The sequence below is a fragment of the Hemibagrus wyckioides genome, linkage group LG10 (genome assembly GCF_019097595.1).
Source record: "Hemibagrus wyckioides isolate EC202008001 linkage group LG10, SWU_Hwy_1.0, whole genome shotgun sequence".
NCBI classification, from domain to species: domain Eukaryota; kingdom Metazoa; phylum Chordata; class Actinopteri; order Siluriformes; family Bagridae; genus Hemibagrus; species Hemibagrus wyckioides.
The window spans coordinates 17,276,864-17,300,962 of NC_080719.1; the positions used below are offsets into that span (position 1 = coordinate 17,276,864).

General features: G+C 39.7%; 1 protein-coding gene across 2 annotated transcripts in view; it reads left to right on the forward strand.

Annotated features, from left to right (window-relative positions):
* mark1 (MAP/microtubule affinity-regulating kinase 1) overlaps nt 1-23,325 on the forward strand; it is a 49,645-nt gene extending 26,320 nt beyond the window's left edge. The window contains exons 3-18 of one of the 2 annotated variants that reach the window (XM_058400851.1): nt 1,595-1,648; nt 10,036-10,084; nt 13,111-13,176; nt 13,267-13,337; nt 14,593-14,649; nt 14,743-14,979; nt 15,414-15,533; nt 15,710-15,809; nt 16,468-16,580; nt 16,677-16,830; nt 17,605-17,786; nt 18,003-18,100; nt 18,440-18,601; nt 18,747-19,013; nt 22,363-22,407; nt 22,819-23,325. In XM_058400851.1, coding sequence (XP_058256834.1) covers nt 1,595-1,648; nt 10,036-10,084; nt 13,111-13,176; nt 13,267-13,337; nt 14,593-14,649; nt 14,743-14,979; nt 15,414-15,533; nt 15,710-15,809; nt 16,468-16,580; nt 16,677-16,830; nt 17,605-17,786; nt 18,003-18,100; nt 18,440-18,601; nt 18,747-19,013; nt 22,363-22,407; nt 22,819-23,158 — 2,115 coding nt within the window. In that variant the 3' untranslated portion in view covers nt 23,159-23,325. Of the gene's footprint in view, nt 1-1,594; nt 1,649-10,035; nt 10,085-13,110; nt 13,177-13,266; nt 13,338-14,592; nt 14,650-14,742; nt 14,980-15,413; nt 15,534-15,709; nt 15,810-16,467; nt 16,581-16,676; nt 16,831-17,604; nt 17,787-18,002; nt 18,101-18,439; nt 18,602-18,746; nt 19,014-22,362; nt 22,408-22,815 lie in introns of both variants that reach the window. The other variant, XM_058400850.1, reaches the window with a different exon arrangement.
* Nucleotides 23,326-24,099: the final 774 nt, after the last annotated feature.

The following is a 24,099-nucleotide window of genomic DNA, read 5'->3' on the forward strand; positions in this document are numbered from 1 at the left end:
CATTAAAACATTTAACACAAAATATTACTCTTCTGTAAAGGAATCTTTTTTTTTTGTCATCATGTCTCCAGAGTCAGTGCTTTATAACAGCTGTAACAAGTCTTTTTGCAGTTCAGCAAAAACTAGCTGCATTTTTATCTCTTCTTGTCTTAAAATAGAATAAAAAGGCTGTTATGGGACTGATGTTTAATGTTAATAGCTGCTATAATGCGAATGAAACTCGCTTGTTTCATGGACAATTCACAATTACTTATTGCAAACTGCTGGACATTAAGAGGAAAAGCTTTGAGACAACTGTTGTTGGAATCTAATCAACTGAACATAACACACCACCCTGTTGTTGATTCTGGTTCTATAATAGCAAGTCCCCAAGTGTTTTACTCCCTATGCTTTAAATGGTTTGTGCCTTTTTTTAGATACTAGGATGTTAGAATCATTTTGAGTCTGTTATATTAATAAAACACTTGAATACTTGACAGGTATTTGGTCAGTTTCTGCACTTGAAAAAAAAAAAAAAAAAAAATTATTGTGTTCCTGTTGCTTATTGCTGTAAGGCGTCTTCACTGAAACACACTTAGAACACGATGCTGCCTTTCTGTAGAACGCACTAGAAGACCCATCGCTTGTCAGCTCCTATTTTAGCCACTGGTGGTGTTGGATATGATTCAGGATCAATTCTCTTCCAACAGTAGAAGGAAAAAAAACAGACTCATCTCAGCACTCATCTCTGCAAGCATCTTTATTCTTGTTTTCTTGGCTCCTCTTGTCTGTAAACCGGTCACGTGAAGCCAAAAATTCCAAATATTTTGCCCAAAGTCACTGTTAAACGAATACTGTAGGTTGCTGATTAATCCAATTAACTTGATTTTTCCACTTAACTCAAATATAGTTGTTTGGGCAAGATTGGTTTGATTGGGTTTTTGCAAGGTTTGCCTACTCTAAATTGCCCCTTGGTGTGAATAAGGGTATGAATGTGTGTGTGCATGGTGGCCTGTGATTCTCTGGTGTTTATTCCCTCCTCATTTTTCTGTGTCAAGCTCTATATTCATCCCAGACGTGATCAGGTGCTTACGAATGAAATGCAACTTTTAAAGTGGAACTATGTTATCATCTACACAATGTCCAGCTCTCTTATGTTCCTATACAGAACTGATGACAGGCTGTGTAAAGCCCTCATAATGCCTCAGAGTTCTGCTACTTTATAACGTTTATTATTTTTATAGATTAGATTACAGTCATGCTTTATCCTAAACCACATCAGTCTGACAGAACTAGATAACAAGATATTTTTAGAGTGAGTTTGCATATGTTTATGAAATAAAAAGCTTATGAGCGAGACTTCCAGTCCACACCTTGTTAGCTACATTAGCTTTATAGCTTCAGAGGAAAACTATACCACAGTGAATATCAGACACCACGCATGTCTTGGCTGATTGTGTATATAATTTTTAAAATCAGTCTGATCTGGACTGTTCTTTTTTGCTTGTCTGTTGTCTGTCTGTCTTGGTCTCTCGCTCTGTGTTTTCTGCCTCTGTCTGTGTTTTGCTTAGGTTTGATAATTCATGTTGATAATTCACACCTCTCTATCTTTCAGGTTGCTGTGAAGATCATTGATAAGACGCAATTAAATCCCACTAGTTTACAAAAGGTAAGCTATTCTTTTGTTCATTGTTTATCCAGCTGTCAAACTGGGTTTTCATGTTCATGTCTCATAGCACACGTGAAGCCTGACTTATTATGGACTTGAACCCCGCTCAGTAATCTTGCCTGCTATAGTGTCCTTAGTGATCTGTTTATAATACACTTCTGATCACTCTTACTTATATAAGAGAGCATGTCAACACAAGACTTTCAAGGCACATTTTTTCTCTTTTGTGTCTCAGGAAGTGTGACAGCAGCTGTGATAATACACTGTCACAAGCATGTCACTGCTGTGTAATGGAGTTCATTCAGAACGTTGTACTGTTCAGACACATAAAAGACAAAACACGAGCACACCGAGTCACGTTTGAAAGTCCCCGTGATTTTCTTGCCTTAAGCCATGGATAAATGTACTGTATATTGCTGATGTTTCCGTGTGGAGAATCGAAGTAACAAGAAAGAATGATGGGATCTTTTTCACTTATTTTCATGTCCCCAAGACATACCATTAATGTAAGAAGGACACACTAGGGCTCCTGAGTGGCCGCAGAAATCGTGATCCGCATCCCAACGGTGATATCTGGAGCTTTCACACTGTGACCCTGTGACACTAATGACACTAGTCCATCACAGACCTTTAATGTATATGGAAGAGGGCAGGTGGCTCTCTGAATACTTTCATTTGCTGTGTGTGTGTGTGTGGAGGCTAGCTTCCTGTTCACCTTAACCTTCCAAACTAGTAGCTCTTGTACATTAGGAGTGACGAGGTAGCGTGTGGGAATCTGCAATGCCTAAACTGGGAGACGACAATATATACTAGGATTAGGGAGAAATCTTTTTTTTTTTTTTAAATATTTAGACATTGTCTATTAGGAAAATAGTAACTGATTTATTACTCACAATTTGTGGCTGCCTGCAGTGTTTTACTTTTCTGCTTCCTGCTCGGTTGGTGCGCTGCGTCATCATGAATCTCTCCCGGTGTATTACTTACACCCCAAAACAATTCAACAGACAGTTTATTTTCCCAGTGCAGCTTTGTGAAAATGTATCTCCATTTAATTGAAAAAGAAATAGGAGCACGTCATTGGCGTATAACGGGAAACTACTTTTTGCACTACTTTTAGCTCAGCGTCATGCTAAGTATTAACACTCCATGCCTGTACAAACCGAGACTTTTCTATTCCAACCACTGTTTGAAAGTTTAGCTGCAAATGAGCCAAGTTTATAATCGATTCAACTTTGACAGCCCGAAGGTGTAAAAATTCAAAGCAGGACCACTCTGTCTCCAAAGAACAATAACAGAATAGCTAGTGTGAAGCAATTTTGTAGCTCATAATCTGTAACTAGAAGATTATTTGTAGCTCATAATCTGTAAGTAACTGTGGTGGTGTGATAAGGAGACACTTGCTAGTGAAATGAAGTTTAACAGCATAAATTAAAATGTCATTCCCTAGCGTCCAGGAAACTGCGGTGACTTCATGATTTAGCGGTGGACATTCCGATTCATCTGTGACTCAAATCTTTCGATTTCATTCACAAAATGACTTCCTCAGATTTGTTCACTGATTCATTCAGCAACCTTTTTCAGAAATTACACAGTGCTAGCGAGTGTCTTTAGATATTTTGAGTAAGCCATTGTTTCAGTGAGATCTATCAGATCCTCGTTTATTCATTTTACTTACTAGTTCATCAGAATCAGTAAGTCTACCATTCTTGTTTAGAGTCAAACTAATGGGTGTATTTATTCTATATTTATGCTTCCTTTTGAGTTGAATTAAAAATGCAGTCTGTGTTAGCACAAAGCACAAAATCAGTTTTCTATCCCATATCAGAAAAGGAGCAGCTTTCAGTCTGACTATGTTTCCCTATGTTAACTTCAGGTCAAAAAGAAAAGGTCTAGGTATAATAATTAGAAACCTTATGAAGGATCAGAAATCCCAGTCTGAACTTTTGTGCATACGTTGCATCCGGTGTAAATTCTGCTGGAATATTTTAGCAGACTAGTCAGGTCACTGTGCGTCACTTTATGGATTCTGTGAGAGTTTGCAGTTCCAGTTCATAACTGGTGTTCCTGATGATTAGCTGGCAGAGTAAAGCATGAACTGGTGTGAACTTTCACTCAGTTATCAGGGAACTGCAGTAAATCAGCACTAACATTTTAGGCTAAAGTTATCCCACCATAATCATAGTGACGGACTGCCTGTTTATCGTGATCAGTACACACGCTTATAAAATAGTTTGCCATCGATTGAGTCATTTGGTATCTGCATAACAATGGTGAGTCACAAGCCAAAGTTCCAGATGTTCAGTTTGTTATGTCACGCAGAGTCGCACTGCCCTGTTTATTTGAGTAAATTCAAATGGCGCTGATGCTGGAGTGGTCACTCGCGGTTAAGACGCTCTTATCAGAAGGTGATCGGTTTATCTTAGCACAGTCAAGCCATGTCCTTTAACCTTCATCTGCGCAGAAGAACATCTGTATTTATTTAAGTATGTATTAAAAAATCACCTGTCTCCCTTTTTTCTTTTCATAGCAACATTCTAGCAACCACATGCAATACCATAGCAAATGCCTAGCAACAACACCAGGAAATTCCAAGAATCCTCGCAACTAATCTGCATTTTCTTCAGGAAAGTGATGCCTTTCAGCTATTGATAAAAAGCTTCACAGCATGAGCTGGTCTTTATCAGGGATAATCAGTAGCATTTGTAGCTGCTGTATATTGTATTAATTATTGCATAATTAATAATTATTACAATATAGGGCTTTGCAGTCAGGTCTGGGCAGTAGGATGATATAATAGCATGAAGTAGATGGTAGAAAAATCTGCTGTCACATAGTTTGTGATCATGCTCAGATCACGACAACTTTATCAAAGATCATTTTGACGGTTACAAACTTTGCTTGGAAGCAGCTGATGGTAAAGCTTCTTACTGAATCTTTAAAACAGTTTTTTTTTTTTTTAATGTTTCCTTCTTGTAAAAGTGTTTTTATAAGTTCAATGTTTTGCTTAATATTTATTTTAAATGTTATAATTATTATATTAATATTCCAGTTATTTATTCCAATACGCCAATTTTTTCTATATATGTATTTTTAACTTTTGTGAAATAAATATTTTACTTTAAATTATCCGTGAAGTTTCCCAGACATTAAATACAATTCGTTTTTTCAGGGTATTTTTATCAAGATTTTTTCCCCCCATTTCATTTGCCACAGTTTGCTAGTCTTAGGATGATGATTGATGGTGTTATCAGTGATTACTGACAGATTCCAGCTTAGGTGATGGCTAGTTGGATGTTTATGTCTGTCTGAAACACTGTCTGCAGCTTTAAGATAAATAAAAAAAAAAAAAAAACTTGTGTTGCGTCTCATACTCCATGTTTCCTTTAAGCTTGCTCTGTACACTATGCAAACCTTATGAGGGTTTAAATGTGAAAAATGACACGGTTTGGTTAATCAGCTTTATCAGCTGTAACACAGAACATGCATGCACAATATATATGTATAATTTATTTCGGTTTTCAAATGAGAAGTCCAGCCTATAAACATTTTATTTCAGTTTATAATGAGCTTAATCACAGCTAATTACTCATAGGGTTTATTTTACAGTCCTGTATTCAGTTCGCAAGTATTCCTGACCCTGTTAACATGAAATCAATCCAAACGCCTGACTAAATGCTAATGGTAGCGATAACAGCTGACGGCCACAGCGTCCAGTATTTTTTTTCCACTGTAATTATGTAACATGGACTCGGCACAAGTTTTGTATTCTGGCAAATCCTCCTTCTTTCCTTCATCGACATCGCTGCGAAGTCATATACGAATCGGCTATAGTTAAAAAACAGAATAGGACAAAGGCAGACTGCAGACAACCTCAACCCTGATATTTGCAAGCTGCAGTATGAAAATGAGCTGAATTTACGAACCTCAGTTGTGTTCTGTGAGCACACCGATTGGCCTAGAGGTTCCACATAAAATGCTACAACCAAAAAAGGATTCAGGATGATCTCTAACTATGACACCTCGCAGCTTTTTAATAGACTTGCTATACAAGGCTTTTCACAACTGCAATATATAGCAATAAAATCACAATATGCTATTTTTTATCCATATCGTGCATTCCTAATAGCAAGCATACTGGATCTGTGTGGTTATTTTGCTGAACCCTTTGTACCCACTTTGGAACTTCCTTGTGTTTGATTATGATCTGTTCCCTAAAGCTGGTTGTGTTGAAATTCCTTCTGGTTCCCATAATCATGTCAACAAGGACAGAGGCCTGCGTTTGTGGAGATGGAGTGGCTCGTAAACACAAACCTGAAATGAGATTCCTGCGAGTTATTTTCATATCTCGGCTATATTTTTGAGGCTCTGGAAAATTGGCAAAATTTCCCAAAATAGCCATCAATAACACAAGCCACGTAATGGATTTTTTGTGCTCTGAACGGTTTTCCGTGTAAGGCCATTTTATAAACGTAACTGAATGATATAAGCCTGTGTATGGTACAATGTTTTATTTTTGTTTTTTATAATGGTCGTGATGGTGGCTATATGATTGGTGTGTGCATATCCATTCTGTGTGTGCATTTGTGATCACTGGAGCATTACAGCCCCATCACACTGATCTCCAATGCCTCATTCCCTGATAGGAAGATTAATGACGAGCACAAACACACACACAGATGTACGGCTCTTGGCCCTATTTCTCACACTGTCATTTCTAAAACAAAATGCCATAAGTTATGAAATGAATCAACCTTCAGTCAACCAAGCTCAGTAGTAAGCACCACGAATGAAGGCATCAAGGATTTTAGTGCTGGTATTAGTAGGTCTCGGTTGTGATACCCAGGACACAGCCATCATGCATGCTCTGTGATGTGGTGGACTCTGGAAGCAATTAAAAGGTTTAGGTTTACTTCAGGGAATTAAGGAATGCTTTTCTCCATATGCGTCATTGTCCTGTTTGAAGTTGCCTTGTGCTCGCCATCTGTTTGCTTAGGGGTGTAAAGAATGACTGATTTGAATCAGTGCACTGTGTATCACAATGCTTATGATGCAGCTCTATACTGTGTAGCATGATAATCACGCATCCCTTTAAGAAGGCATGACCCTGTGCCTGTAAGTCTATATGAACGAGGTGTGGCCTCTGTTCCTCCCCAGTCTTTGAAGGTGTGGCCGCTGTGCCTGTCGGGCTCTATGAAGGAGGTGTGGTCTCCATGCCTGTCGGTCTCTATGAAGGAGGTGTGGCCTCCATGCCTGTATGTCTATATGAAGTAGGTGTGGCCCCTGTGCCTGTCAGTCTCTATGAAGCAGGTGTAGCATTTGTGCCTGTCGGTATATAAGAAGGGGGTGTGGCCTCTGTGCCTGTTGGTCTTTATGAAGGAGTTGTGGCCTCTGTGCCTGTCAGTCTATATAAAGGAGGTGTGACTTCCGTGTGTGGCAGTCTGTATGAAGGTGTGGCGGCATCTATGCCTGCTCAGTGTATGAAGGTGTGGCCTGTGTGCCTGTCGGTCTATTTGAAGGAGGTGTGACCTCTGTGCTGGTCAGTCTATATAAAGGAGATGTGACCTCTGTGCTGGTCAGTCTATGTAAAGGAGTTGTGACTTCCGTGTGTGGTGGTCTGTATAAAGGAGGTGTGGCCTCTATTCTTGTCGGTCTATTTGAAGGAGGTTAGACCTCTGGTTGTCTCAGTGAAAGGTACGTGGCCTATATGCCTGTAGGTCTTTATGAAGTAGGTGTGGCCCCTGTGCCTGTCAGTCTATATGAAAGAGGTGTAGCATTTATGCCTCCTCAGTGTGTGAAGGTGTGGCTTGTGTGCCTATAGGTCTATATTAAGGAGGTGTGGCCTCTGTGCCTGTCAGTCTGTATGAAGGAGTTGTGGCCTCTGTGCCTCCTCAGTCTGTGAAGGAGGTGTGGCCTCTACCTGTCAGTCTTTATAAAGGAGGTAAGGCCTCTGTGCCTGTCAGTTTATATAAGGAGGTGTGGTCTCTGTGCCTGCCAGCCATGAAGGATGTGCGCTTTCAACTCCTTTGTTTATGTAAATTGAAATTGATCTGCTTACACGAATCATCATTGTACATGCATCATCTTTAAATCTGTTTTTTAATCGTCTATTTTGTGAAACTTGTTAATCACGTTTCAATATGCTCATTCTATTGTTTCAGAAGAGCTACACACCACTACATTGTAGTATGCAAGAATATCTGGTGTGGTTCAGGCTGCACAAGATGATCTCAAACAAATGCAGTGTCAATGAACACACTACCAGGAGTTATATTCTTGTCTGCTACAGACTGGTATGCTGTTGCGTCACTGTGGTCGAGTTTAGAAATATCTTTCTAAAAATAGCTGCTTGGATTTCTCCACAGCTGACGTGCAGCACCAAGCAGACAAATGTGTTTTATTTTCCCTCTAACTGTTCTCCTTATCATGTCTCTTTCCTATGAGAGGTCTCCTTTATATAAGTAGACACATTCCCATCAACAGCTAGAGGTCAGAATCGAAATACCAGTCATATTTTAGATATTCCACATCATGATGTAATACCTAATGCCAATTAAAATGAGTATATTCAGCTTCAGCAGATGTAAAGTCATTGCCATCCTTAATATACTTTCATTACCCCTAAAGTAATGACACCCCATTAACTTGGTATTTTTCACATTGGAATTCAATTCCAACCTTTTTATTGTAATCAGATTATTTTAATAAATGAAGTGTGCTGTCTCAATGCTCCTACATAGTATAATTAGCATTTTAACCAGATTTAGGTGATCGATGTAAAGCCGTGTTCCCACGTAAAGCTGCTGATGCTTCTGCAAGGGGTGGAAAATTCAGAGCTGAATCCGAAGACGTGCACCCAAGAACAAAATGTTTGTGTGACAGCTTTGTCATGTGATAAATTGATCTGCCAGTGTGTATTGTTGGAGTTTGGTGGTCTGCTCTTGATGGAGTTGAAAGAACACTCCCCTTCTTTTTGACCATTTGTTGCCCCCGACTTGTTCTCAGCCATGCATTCTCTCTGGCTAAATCTCTCTTTTTGGGTGGTGCTGGGCCTGTGGTGGTTTTGACAAGCTCTCTTAAAAATGCACCAAACTTAAAACTAGTCTCTTGCGGTCTATAACTGGTCAATTTATTATGTCCTGAAAGCAGAGTGCATGAGAATACAGCACAATCCATGAGAAATATATGTGCTGTTCACGTCAGTCACTGATTATCCAATCATACAAGAGCACAAGACCAGACTCTAGTGCCTGCTGATTGGGCGAACAGGCAACACATTCATTTACTGTCATTCACAGAAAAGACCTCCTGTTGCTCTGGCTATAAAAAAAAAAGCAGTCTGTTTTGGCCTTTTGAATAGCAAGTCTGTTTGTCCAAGCTGTTAAGTCTTTGTGGTTGAATTTTCACTGCAGAGGAAACAGATGCACATGGTTCAAATCCTGCGTTTTTTTGTAAGCTGCTTCTTATAACTCTGATGCCATAATTCTGATGCAGCGAGATGAGATCATTTTACACTTGCATGTATTTATTTGGCAGGTGTTATTATTCAAAGGCATAATCTAATCCCATCATAAAGCTGTAACAGAGCTGACGGTGATACAAGTACACAATATTTGGTGGAGGAACAGAGGTTCCTTAAGAGAGAGAGACCATTGGTACATTTTTTTTTTTTCCGTCTAGATCGTAGATGTAAAAAAGTAGTGTGTTCACATTATGGCTCAATGACAACTTTCTGACTTTTTAAAACCATTTAATCTATACCAAAACCATGTAGGAATTATTGAATTCCCCAGTGTTGAATTTTTGAACACGATCACACCATCTGTCCTGAGTATCAACAAAGGCTACCAAAAAATAGTAGGAAGCAGGTATGAGTGTACTGTCATTTGATTTAACTCAATAAACACAACATATCAGACGTTTCCCCGTGAATGGAATAACAGTCTATTACAGAGCACCATGCACACACGTTCACAGTGTAGCTAATCCACTGACAGGCACGTTTTTGGGAGGTGAGAGGAAACTGATGATGAGAGGAAATGCATGTAGGTTTTGGGGGATCAGGGACAAAAACTCCAAGATGGTAACCTGAGTTCAGGATCAGTCCTGGACCTGTGAGGCACTGGTGCTTCACAGTGCAGCCAGTAAAGTTCTTTCACATAGGAAACAGTACAGTACTAGTGACAAAGTGGTCAAACTACCAATGCTTCAATCTTACAAGGACCTGTAATATGTCAAAACATTTTATTTGCAGCTAAATCTGTGAATTTTATTTGAAGCTAAATCTGTATTTTTTGCCATTGCAATGATTATCCTGTGAAATTTACTGCATGGTTCAGACTGTTTTCACTTGTGCTTATTGAACTTATTGTTTTTTTTTTTCTCAACAGCTTTTTCGTGAAGTAAGGATTATGAAGATTTTGAATCACCCTAATATAGGTAAGCCCATTTGTGTACTTTGTGTGCTTTTATTACCACGTACTTAAGATAGCTCAAAAGACTGAATATAGTTAGCTAAATTATTTACCCCCACTCATAAATGACTTCTGGTACAGACTGTTACCATCCGAAGTCCAATAGTGTCCAGTTAAACTATCACATCTTTTTAATATAAACAAGTAGCATCATGGAGTTCAATTAGCACCAACATAGCATCACGATTCTGCTGGGTATTAGCCAGATATGCAACCAAGAAGCTAAGGGGCACCTAGTGTGAGCTGAAGAGATCCTCACTGTTGACAGGACAGATATCCCCAGATGCTCTAGAAAGCTGAGTGCTGAGCTACATGAAATCCTGTTTGGAGATTGAGTGGCATGTTGGGGACTCATAGAAAACATGGCAAACATGGAAAAATGCTTCTGTGCTCTGATGAAACCAAAAAAACTCTTTGTTCTTGTTAGAGAGCACTGTGTATTGTAGGAACCTCAAACTGCTCAGAAAACAATCCAATAGTGGTGGCAGCATCAAGTATTGTAGATGTTTAGATCAGACGGTACAAGGAAACTGGTCACGGGTTGAGGGCAAGACGTATGGAGCCAAGTACATGGCAATCCTAGAAGGAAACCTGACTTTGGTCCGGTTTGGAGATTCACCTCCGAGCTCAAATAATGTAAGAATACTGCCAAAACTACATTGAAGCAAGAGAACCGATAGAGAAACTGTGGTATCCTTGCAAATTGCTGTTCACCAATATTGTCCTTGAGAGAGTTTGAGTAATTTTGCCAGAAAGAATGAAACAAAAAACAAAAACAGTATCCATATGTGCAAAGCTAATAGAGACGTATCCCAGAGGACTTGCAGCTGTAATTATAGCCAGTGGTGCTTCAAGCAAGTCTTTTTGTCTTTGCACCTTAGCCTTATTGTAATAATCCAACTTTAAAAATCACAAATAAGTTCAGGTAGCAACACTGTGGAAAGATTCAAAGGGGTGTATACTTATGGAAGGTAATGCATACATGTTAGGACTTTCCAATTAATCATGTTTGTGAATCTTATTAGCTGGTTTTGAATCACAGGCTCTCCATACGCTTTAACTACCTGCATACTGTAGTGACTTTTTTTTTGTTGTTATTTAGAGATTTGTACATTTGAAGGAATATAGTCTTACCATGTGAAATGTGCAAATCAACTTCCAACTTTAGTGTATAATTGTGATTTATAGTTTTATCTTCTATTGTGTAGCTAATGGTCTCTAACTCAGTGGAATCAGTCGGTGGCCAGAACCAGACTGTAACCACAAAAGAAGCAACGCATCTCAGCATTAAAACTTCTAGAGAAAGGGGTTTTCTTACCCCCTGAAAGGGAAGAGGCATTGTGACATGGCAAAGACAATCTGGGTTGAAGTGTTAGTTGCTATTGATAGAATTCTGTGCGTGCCTATGTGCACGTGTGTGCGTTTTAAAGTTAGCCACAGCCCAGCAAGAGGCCACTGAATTACTCTCATAAAGCACGATCAGAGCCTGTGATGAGACTATAAAGACCCAGACCCTGAGAACATTTAGCCTTTGCTGTATCATTTTCCTCTCTCTCTCTCTCTCTCTCTCTCTCTCTCTCTCTCTCTCTCTCTCTCTGTCTCTCCTCAACCTGGCATGCCCTCTTATACATTTTTCATTCACTCCTTTTTTCCTCCTTATGCTTTATTTTTTAAAATCCAGCCTTCTCCATCTCCAACCTCGCAACGTATCTCTCCTCTGATTACTGTGTGTCTCCTGAGGAACAGGGCTTGTTTTCCTGCTCTCCTTCTCAGCTCACTTTCCTTTATAATGCTGCACGTTTCCCTTTCTCGGTCTCTCTCACTGCATTTTAATTAGATTTGAACCGGATTGTGTTCCTAACAGAGCAGTATTGCGGTAGTGCGATGACCGGTAGTGAGGCACCTCTTCAGCAGTTTTCTCTTCAGGCCTTCACACTTGGCCTCCATACTATTGATTGTGATGACGGGACATCTTTCTGGCTCCATCATATTCTGTTTTGCAGCCCAGCACCAGAGGCTGTGTGTGTTTGATTCTCTTTTCGGCTAAAACTTGAGTTTACTTTATCTGTAAATAAACGCAGATGACTTGCTGATACCTTCATCTTACTGTGTCTCTGTTTAGAGTTTCCTCATTATATAACTGCTTCTGTGTCTGCACAGGTGTTGTCGTTCATCCTTCCCTCTTTATCTCAGGGGCGTGGTCACATGGGTGGCACACAATAGCAGCTGCCATCATAATTTCCACTGCAACTCCGAGTTCAAATCACAGCTACGAGATGTTTATTACCCCAGTGCAATCTAGCTCACTGACTTAATTGTAAACAATCACTTGTGTTCTGTGAGCAGTGTTGTTCTAAACATATTTGGGGTTAGATGTCTAAAAGTTTCTCTTACTTTGACAGAACGTGCCTATAAATCTGTACATGCTACTGATTCTATGTGAAGGGCATGGTGTGTGTCTTTGTTTGCGTGTGTGTGGGTGGATGTGTTGGGGGAGGTATTTGGCCTACTCTTTTGTTGGGTTTTGTTTTTTATTTCTTATTGTTTGTTTGCTTTAAACAAAACCTGCAGCTTTTATTTAAAGGAAAGAACCTAAAGGTTTTTTTTTTGTTTTTGTTTTTTAAGTTACTGAGGTTAAGGTTAGGTTTCTGAGTTAGTTGTATTAATAATTATGTCAAAGGTCCTCACACACTTTTTCCTTAATATCTATGCAAGTGTGTGAATGTATGAACAGTATTCATAGTTCACCTATCAGGATTTTTCATGCTATGGTACATGATCCCTTTGTTCACAGAAGTTTATTAAGTTAGACGCATAACTTTTCAGCAACTCATCCTTTTGAAAGAGATAATAGGTGCTCTATGTCCAGTTGTTCTTCATTTTCCATGATGCATGCACAAATAGATATGCTGGAAACAAAATTGAGTAGGACGGCAGCAATTTCTCATTGTTTATCGAAGCTATTATCCTCTTCTTGTCTCTTCTTCCCAGTTAAATTATTCGAGGTCATAGAAACGGAGAAGACACTTTATTTGATAATGGAGTATGCCAGTGGAGGTGAGTTTTAATGTGTTCAGTCTGTAGTAAGGGTTATGTACTGACACTGCTGGCTCCAGATATCTGAATCTGTGTGTGTGTGTGTCATAGGTGAAGTATTTGACTACTTAGTTGCACATGGAAGAATGAAGGAGAAGGAAGCCAGGGCCAAGTTTCGACAGGTGAGTGGATCAAGATAAATACGGTCATATTCTCAAAAAAACAAAAACTGGAACAAGCAGGAACCTGGAGATCTGGTTGATTTTTCAATTAGACAGATGAATGCAAAGGTGACCGTGATGTCGGCAAAAATTCTCCATCCCTTACTGCAGTGTGTGATGACCTTGTTCATTTTAACATGGAAAAAGTGTTCATTTGTATTGTCTAGTGTGAAGTCAGGGTTGCCAGGTCTCAGCAACTCGTGGCATGATGAGACCGCTCTGAGTTTCCAATAAGGACTTCATAGCAGAATGGGTTACTATCTTTGGGTTTTTCCGAATCAAAAGTCAGAAATTATTAGTTATTGCTCTGTTTTTAGTCAAACAGAGCATTCATTTCCAATTTATTTATTTATTTTTTTGCTTTAAAAGTGGATCTTAGTGGCTGGGAGCTATTTTTAAACTTTTGCTTTTTTCAAACTTGGGAAATAAAATAGACTTGGGTTTTTCCATCCTCAACCTTGTTCCACTACTAGGTCAATTTTGCTAAAAACCATGACCATGGCAATGCTGCATGTGGTTAACCATTATGCATTTGTTTCTATGAAATAACTTTGACTTGAGGATTCTGCTCTGTGAAATAAAAACGGTCAACATTTAAGCTGACTTGACTGACAAATACGCCATTAAATTGGCATTGCATGCAATCAAAAACCTAGAGTTTCTTTTGGTTCATCAAACTTTGACGGTACAAACATAGCTCCAGTGTTCTGTGGTATGTGCAATAAACAGTACTGATTGCCAAACTCCCAAGTCTATTTAGTGTGTACTAAGAACAGTCAAACTGGCACTGGGGTTTTTTAAGGGTTTTTTGTGCCCACAATTCTGGTGCTTTGGACTTTTTTTTTTTTTTTTTTTTTTGAAAAAGGTCTTTTGTGTATGGCCCCACACACACACGCACACACACTCGCACATGCACATATGCACACACACACTGACCCCTAGTGGTGTGATGTGGTGCTGCCATAACATTTTACAGAAATTATTACAAAGCTTTGAGCTTGCCCTTTTACAGCTATAATTGAGCAAGCATTTATCTGATCATTACAGGATAATGAATATGCTGCTCTTCAATAATTAATTAATATGCTGCTGTTCAAATTATTCGTTTCATCATGCAGCTGCTAACCGTCATAATCCCCCAAAATAGAGCCTGTATTAGCAGCCTGCATTTTAGAACTTAGTATTCAAAAAATGGATCTGTGTTTGTGTCTTTCAGATTGTGTCTGCAGTGCAATATTGTCATCAGAAGAGGATAGTCCACAGGGATCTCAAGGTGAGTTGTGCTCCTCACATGTCACTTCATGACCTCTTGACCTGTTTCTGTACAGGCTTATTTTGTCCTCACTCTGTCTGTCCTCGTCTGCAGGCTGAGAACTTGCTCCTGGATGCTGATATGAACATAAAGATAGCAGACTTTGGCTTCAGTAATGAATTCACCATTGGAAACAAGTTGGACACGTTCTGTGGGAGCCCCCCCTACGCAGCTCCTGAGCTCTTTCAGGGCAAGAAATATGACGGGCCTGAAGTGGACGTCTGGAGCCTGGGGGTCATTCTGTACACACTGGTCAGCGGTTCGCTGCCTTTTGACGGGCAGAATTTAAAGGTCTGTTTAATTTAAATTTTTAATCTTGATTTATTTCTTTACTAAACAACAACATGAACATTAAATTAAAGACATTTAAAGTTATATTTTATTATATGTGTTCAGTTTAATCTGTCAGCCAATAAATGGTTAATCATTTGAATTAGAATTTTTGAGTTTTAGTTATGGCTTTGAGCTACAATATTATGTGCTTATATCAACATTGTTAACATCATTTGAATGTAACAACATGTTTATCAGTTTCATTTTTTCAGACAAAAAAATTCAGACCCTCATCATACAATTTGATATCTGTTTGACAGGAAGAAATGTAACTGTAAATGTATTTTTCTCTAAAGCATCTGCAGTGCATACGAATTCAGAGAGAACTCCATTAACCTATGCTTGGCAATGCAGTGTTGTGTGCTAACTGAGTGTCCACTTCATCATCTCAGGAACTGAGAGAGCGAGTGCTGAGAGGGAAGTACCGTATTCCGTTCTACATGTCCACCGACTGTGAAAATCTACTGAAGCGACTTCTGGTGCTGAACCCAGGCAAACGTGGCAGCCTAGAGGTACAAGCTTTTCTTCACTTAGAGTCCTCTTCAACACTGCAGTTAGAGTCACTACATGTCTCGCCCTGGATTCAGCTTAGCTCAGTCACAGTTTTTCAGAACTGAGATTTGCAAAGTTTCTTCATGTTGTGTATGCCTTGATGTCTGAATACATCCCCTTTCTCCCCATCCCACAGCAAATTATGAAAGACCGCTGGATGAATGTGGGTCACGAAGAGGAGGAGCTCAAACCGTACACGGAGCCAGAAGCTGACTTCAGTGACACCAAAAGAATAGGTGCCCATGCATGTAGATGTGCACACACACCTTATATATATATACATACATAGTACAGTGTCTGCAGGCAACAGTGAAGCATGAGGGAGGTTCCTCGCAAGTTTGGGGCTGCATTTCTGCAAATGGAGTTGGAGATTTGGTCAGTATTAGTAGTGTCCTCAATGCTGAGAAATAGGACGGATACTTATCCATCATGCAGTACCACCAGGGAGACGTCTGATTGGCCCCAAATTTATTCTGCAGCAGGACAATGACAGCAAACATGCAGCCAGTGTCACTAAGATCTGTTAGTTCTCCAATATGTTTGGAACAGCTGCACTCTGCTTTCAGATGTGGCTACAACTGGCAAAGTACACTACACAGAGTGGAGTTTTATACATTGGCTTTTTATCTGATGTTCTAATGTAACATAAGCCATTATCATACTAAACATACATTTGTAAAACGTTGAAATATTGTTCTTGAGTATATTACTAAATGTCCTCAGGGTGTTCTGTTAACCTAGGACAATGCTGTTATAAGCACACACTTACTATCACTCTTGACATGTGTACCATCGCTCTTTTCCTCTCCTTCTCACTCTCTCTACTGTTCTCTAACCTGCTGCTGTTAACAAGGTGAATGGCTGATCTTGTGACTCAACCTATCTCTCCTTTAGACCTGATGATTACTATGGGTTTCCCTAAAGAAGAGATCACTGATTCCTTAGTGGGTCAGAAATACAATGAAGTCATGGCTACTTACTTGCTCCTGGGCAGAAAACCTCCTGAGGCAAGAACCACACACAACTAGTCTCTATTCACAAAGTCAGCCACCATTAATATTGGCTATTTTTCTTAACCTCATGATGTTTCTTGTTGCCCGCAGTTTGAGGGAAATGAATCTCTGTCCAGCATAAACTTGTGTCAGATGCCCCGACCCAGCAGTGACCTGAATAACAGCTCATCCCAGTCTCCAGCTCACTCCAAAGTGCAGCGCAGCATCTCTGCCACGCAGAAACAGCGGCGCTACAGTGACCATGGTCAGCTCGCGCACACACACACACACACACACACACACCCCCACACCCTGACAAAATAAAAGTGGTCTTGTGAATGAGGTTTACCATTTCCCCTCCTGGCATTGACTGCATTTAAAGGAAATATCCATCCTGATTGACAAAAATATTATACTTTATAATTAACATAGTGTGATGTTCAATGGCACCTGAGAATATTTGACATGTTCGTATATTTTTACTTTAGTTAACAGATTTGTACATTACTTTCAATACTGTTCAACCACCTGCTGATAGTAACACCAATAGATTTAGCACTTGCTTCATCTCTGCTTATTGATGCAGCAACACTGTGGTTATTTATTCTGCCTAGCTCTCCCTCCCCTCCTTAACATTGTTAATGTTTCATATTTATTAAAAAGGAAAGGAAAATATATAATTACCCAGTATATCATATGTGACATGCATTTATGAAAAGAAAAATGAGCATTTTGATTTGAAGCTACCTTTAGTATATCATGGAAACAAACATTTGAATGTGGATTTTTGGCTTTTGATATGTAAATAATATGAACATAGGAATACTATTCAGACAGTGAAATTTGTTTTAACAACACTGCCAGAGACACACAGTCTACACACAAGGACTTTCATACACTCTCAGATCCACAAACTCTTCCTCTTTTTTCCAATTCTGTTACATTATTATTCTTTGTGAAAATAAACCACAATATAGGCTATGGCTGTTGCCTTAGAGAGCAGTCTGTAATGTTTAACATAACATTGTTTGACCTGCAGTTGCTCCATCTATCCCACCGGCTGTGTCTTACACCAAGCGCACACAGGCCAACAGTGTGGAAGGAGAGAAGAAAGAGGAATGGGAGGCGGCTCGTAAACTCCCCGCCTCTAGCTCCAAAGGAGACATGGCCGTCTCACCGCTGACCACACAAGAGCGCAGGAAGTGTTCAACAGCCTCAGGGGTGAGAGGTTACACATTAGAGTCAAGCACAAAGGTCACTAAATAAACCTGAAAATTGTTATATTATTTATAGTTCTGTTCAGGAAAGGTAACTGGTTGTGTAAATATTTGTGCTTACAGGAAGACTCATTTTAAGTTATTAATCCAAGACATTGCATGGATTTCTGACCTATTTTTGTGTCTGTATATTATTTTTTGTTCACGTATAAACCAACAGAACAGCACAACAGGAGGGATGACGCGGAGGAACACGTACGTGTGTGAGCGTGCCACCACAGATCGCTATTCAGCCATACCTAATGGCAAGGATAGCAGGTGAGCTACAGTTCCTTCCTAATGAAGGGAACTTAATGTTCTGTAAATGGTCGAATAGTGAAGAAGATTTTTGTGCTGTTATCTGTGTGCCTGCGTGTCCGAGACTGTTAATTCTGGCTGTCAGTCATCTCAACTCAAACCTGTCCACAAAATTATTAACCACATCTTTTATTCTAATAATGTGAAGTGAAATATTGTAAGGGATATTAACATAAAGAGGAACATTTATGTTAGGAATTAGACATAAAAATTGAAATGTGCGCTGTTTGCCTGTATAGATGTGGGAGTGGTTAAATGTTGTACCACATATAAAGCATACATATTTAATCTGTCTTTCAGTCTGACAGAGATGTCTGCCTCTGGTAGTGGCTCATCTGTGTCTCCTGGAGCTTCCTCAGCACTGGCCTCAGCTAGGCCGCGTCATGTGAAGTCCATGTCCGCCTCAAGCCATCCCACAAAGTCCCCTTTGCCCCCAATAGAGGATAATGCAGAGTACAAGGGGTGAGAGCCTCTTAACCCATTGGCCTAGTTATAGTTTGGCGTAAACTGCATGTCGGTTGTTGTCTCAGTCCTTGATACATGAAGCATGCCTTTTTCAGCTTATTCTCTTGCTATATTTTTTTTTTTATCTCTTTACTCCCTTTAGTCCTAGTAGCTCCAGCTCCAGGGTACCTGCTGCATCTCCATCGACCCACAGCATTAGCAGTGTGACCCCAGATCGAACACGTTTCCCCCGGGGCACATCTACCCGCAGCACCTTTCATGGAGCCCAGCTGAGAGAACGGCGTAGTGCGACCTACAACGGACCACCTGCCTCTCCTACACTCTCGCATGACACGGGGGCTCTGGTTCACACTCGGAGGGGCACTTCAACGGGCATCATCAGTAAAATCACTTCCAAGTTTGTGCGTAGGTAAGTTGGATGAACTACTTCATCACTGTAAGGTGGAACCGTACCTGGTGGCTCACTGGTGATTTAGAATTACTGCTAAACAGAATTCCAATTCAAAACCCACACATGGGTAAACTATAAAACTGGAATAGCTTATTTACAACTTTGTGTTTTTGTTTGAACAGCAGTGGTTATGGTTTCTCTTCAGCTCATAGGAAAATTTGAAGCAGAGCTTTTGCCTAATGTCAGGATTTTAATGTCTTCAGAATCAAAATATGTCTGTGGGAAACATGGTATGTCTGCTAACACTTGATTGAAATAAAGGGGGATAGCAGCATTAGCTTAGGAGTGATTGAACAGCTATGAAAATAAGGTGGGGCCTGGAGAAGTTTAAGTTAAAAGGCAACCCAGGTTTATTAAAATAAAAAAAGGCCTTGTTATATAATGTTACTCAAATTACTAGCTTTTGTTGAAGGCACTGTGGGGGTTATTTCTGTAGACATTTCTACAAAATGGTGTGCGACAGGAAACCTACCTGATTGTAGAGATTATACTGCAGAATGGCGGGTGTGGCCACTAACGCAAACCCATACCCACTATGCTGAGTTTTCAGTTTCTCTGACCATGACACAGTCAATCGAGGGCATGCTGTAAAACAAGCTTGATTTTGATCAGTCATTCGCTTCTCTCCAGATTAGTGGCCCAGACATCCCTCTTCATCTGCAGGTCAGTGTCTCAGCTTTAATTCTCCAGTGCTGCTTGTGACATTATAAATCTCCCTGTTCTGACCTTATCTAGACAGGCAAATTTTCACCTAGAGAATTGAATATTCTAGTATGAAACAAGAATGCCTGTCGTGTAAAATGTGGTGTCAGTGAGCCGTGTGCCTTGCTGCAGTGTTTAAAACTGATCCAACAGTACATCCTTATTTCATCATCTGATTAAGAGTTTGTGCAGGAACAGGAATGCCCAAGCACTGCAGTGCTGCAGTCATTTCAGTGTTTTTATGGCTGATGCTGGAACAGGAAGTGCAGTATTCTATGGTGCAAAACCATTGGCAGTTGAAATTCAGTTAATAAATCGCAAACAAGTTAAAAAATCCATGATGGGACTGAACCGTCGCAAAATAGTTTGCATACGTGACTTGATCTCTGTATGAGTAAGGACATTTTCACACCCCAGTTTTATTTTTTTGGTCTAAGGCTATTTACATTGAGAGTTTGTTGGGATGTGTTTATAGTTGGAAACATCAAAATTTCAGCATATGAAGGTTTTCCAGGGTTTTATACGAAGCATCTGAAGCAGGATAGAATCTCGTTGAGCAGTTGATGGTTAAAGACTTTACACATTGCCCACCAGTGGCTCTCTGGCAGTCCTGGAATTCAAACACATGCATTTTTGCTGGCACCAAACCTGAGCTTCTACTGCTCTCATAAGCTTGTGGCTCTGGTGAAGACAAAAACATTTGTCTGTCAGTTTTTTTTGGCTCTGGTCCACATTCATTTAAAACACTGAAGCAGAATTTGGGTTTATTTTGTGTAAGGTATTCTTTCTTGATTCTTAAGCATGTAGATGGAGAAACTCATTGCAAATATACACCATAGCTCTGAAAGTGCTGTGTGTTTCTTCTGTTTTAGATCTCTTTCTTTCAGGGCTTCATGGAGGTAGGAGTGGTGCTTTAGTGACTTTCTCTGAAATTGACTCTCTAATCTCATGTGCAGTTGATTTTCCTTACCTTTCCAAATACAGATGTTCATCTGATTACAGACGACTTCCTGTTTAACCCCAGAATCCTGCTTGATATGTGCATGGCTAGCTGACATATCAGTAGTAAAGCATAAACAATGAATATTTAGGAAACAATATTCAGTGTGTTCTAAAGTCCTTGTATTGAAGCTGTGTGTTGAGGGAATGTCCCTGCACATGAGCACTTTGTTGGAATGCTGAATGTCTTGTGTGAGCCTAAATATTGATGCTCTTCCCCTCAAGCCGAAGTATGATGATCTCAGAAAAGGAGTTAAACAGACAGACAGAAAAGCGGCCTTCTATTTTTTTATTTTTTTTTTTTCTGACCTTTTTTATTGCAGCATTTTTCAGGTTCCAGGTGACACAAGATTCATACTTGGAGTGACAATAATAAATATATTTTCAGATGGTGTATAGGTTTTCGAAAAACTTGGCAGAAACAGAAGATGCATTCAGTATGTAAAATTAAAAAGAAGAGAAAAAAGCATTTAAATATAGTAAGCATCTTTAGCTAGTTGTAAATTGACCATTTATTGTATTATGCAGTGTACCACTTTCCAAATAACTTTAATTTTATGACATTCCTAAAGGAGTGAAAAAAAGTGAAATTGGCATTTAAAATGTGGATTGGATCTGTTTATATATTTTTAGTGTTCAGATTGTTTGTTTAAATTCAGCAATTTTTCTAAAGTAACTGCTTATATACACTACCAGTCAAAAGTTTGGACACACCTTTTAATTCAGTGTTTTTTGTTTAGGGATTTATTTTCTACATTCTAGAACAATCCTGGAGATTTCAAAACTATGACATAACACACATGGACTTCAGTAATCCATATGTAATGACAACAAAAAACAGTCAGTTGTTATTTTAAGACACGAAGGTCAGGTGTTCTGGAATAGTTCTTGCAAGAACAGTATTGTCAAGTGCATTTACAAAACCCATCAAGCACCATGATGAAACTGGCTCACATGAAGACCATCCCAGTAAAGCAAGACCAAAACTGACCTCTGCTGCAGAGGAGAAGTGCATTTAGAGTCACCAGCCTCAGAAATCACCAATCAACAGCACCTCAGATTAGAGCCGTTATGAAGGCTTTACAGAGCATCGGTAGCAGACATATCTCAATATCAACTGTTCAAATGAGACTATTGTGTATTTCGGCCGCCTTCAGCATTGTTTTACAATCTAGAAAGAAATAAACATCAGGAAAGACCATGGAATTAGAAGATCTGTCCAAACTTTTGACTGGTAGTGTATGTATCTCTACCCGTCTCAGCATTTTGTTAAAAATCTCCTTTGACCTGTATGTGATTTATGAATCAAATCAATATTCTATGAGTCAAACTCTTACACTGGTCCATAACAAGAAACTGGTCTGATTAGCTCAATTTCACTCACCATGTGTTGCACATATTAAGAACATATTAATTCATTAATTTTGCTGCATTCCACTTTAACTGTGAAATTCCAGTGAAGTCTACTACAGCCGTCAGTCGCATTAATACTGCATGAAATATTTACTACTGGATATCTTCGCTCGTCCGACCCCCTGGTATGTGTTTGTGATAGTTTCACATTTCTTACTCTGTTTCTCAATCTTAACTCTTAACTGTCTTTAAGGCTGCCCAGTGAAGGAGAGGCCAGATGCAGAGCAAACAGCTTGAGGTGAGACATCAGCAAAGTGATGCCTGTGTAGATCTCTTTTCATTGCTTTGAGGTCGGGGTGAGCTTTATATTTTTTAAGAAATATTTTGGTCTAGTAGGAGGCAGTGCTGCACCAAATAAATAAAAAAACGATCATTTCTGTACAAGACTCATGTTTTTATTTTGCTAGTTCCCAATATGCATCACAGACGTGTATGACAAAATGTTAAGGTTTTTAGAGGTGTGCTGAGTAGCCCATCAGTGCATCTCTTCCTGTTGCACTTAAACCATCAGTAAACCTAATTTGCTCTCAGATTTGCAAAGGAAATACACTTCAGTGCAGAGGTATAAAGCCGCTTCATGGTGATTTATTATTTGGGATACTTGAATAGTGGCTCATATGATGACATTGGATGTTTTCATCCTCAGAAGCGGTTCAGGTGAACCCAGGGACGATGGGCGTGACTCTAAGCCGCGATCCCTACGCTTCACGTGGAGCATGAAGACCACGTCGTCTATGGAGCCCGGAGACATGATGCGAGAAATCCGCAAAGTGCTAGACGCCAACAATTGTGACTACGAGCAGCGCGAGCGCTTCCTGCTGTTCTGCGTTCACGGCGACGCCCGTCAGGACAGCCTCGTCCAATGGGAGATGGAAGTATGCAAGCTGCCCCGCCTCTCTCTCAACGGCGTCCGCTTCAAGCGCATCTCGGGCACCTCCATCGCCTTCAAGAACATCGCATCCAAAATCGCCAACGAGCTGAAGCTGTGACCGGCACACGGAGCGATTCGGCCAAAAACTGCAAAATGGAAGCTTGCTACGTTGATGTCTACGTTCCCAGTTAGTTTGGGCACCATTTTGAGTTTACTGCTTTCTGAAGCTACTGCTGTATGGTTTGACCAGTGGATTTAAAAAAAAAAAAAAAAAAAAAAAGATAAGATTGAGGGGAAAAAAGAGCATCCTTGGTATCCCCAGTCCCCTTCTTTTCTCTCAAGTCCCACATATACACAAGGTTAGCATAACCATCTTTGCAATAATAATGAAAACCTGTGTCAGGGTCAGCAGGTCGGTGTTCCTTTACAGAACTACCTTTGTAGGCTAAAGCAGAGACTTTTAACGCTACTTTTTCCACATGTACAGTTAAGATACAGAATGTTTTGTTGAATTGTTCATAGACTTGTATAATACAAGACTCTTTCAGCCTATGTATCTGAAGGTGTTGTATAGTATTGAGTTCTGCACAAAAAATTTATGTTAAATGTCTCTTACTGTTTTTGTTTAGCTTTTGCTTTCCTCGTACAATTTTAGATCTTTTGTTTTTGCCTCTGCCATGTGACATTTTAATTCTTCTTTTTGTATTTTCATTTTTCACTTTTCGACAGGATGTAGAACCCCCACAGATCAGTGACGAGTTACTAAACAACAGTGTTTCATGAAACAGGCCGCGCACATTCCAAAGGCGAATTGTTTTAACCTGCGATCTTTTTTTAATTCTTACGCCCTGAGAGTTGTCCTATTAGTTAGCAAGTTTTGACACTCTTCCATTCCGTGTATGCTAAAAAGGGATATTAGCTTTTAAATCGATTTGAGGATAATGCTGTAGTCGTAGCAGATGTAGCCCAAATAGGAACAGGAGTTGTTACAGGGTTTGGATAAAACAAGGTTTTTCTTTGAGTTCCATTTGATTTCATCTCATTCTCCCTGAAGATGTT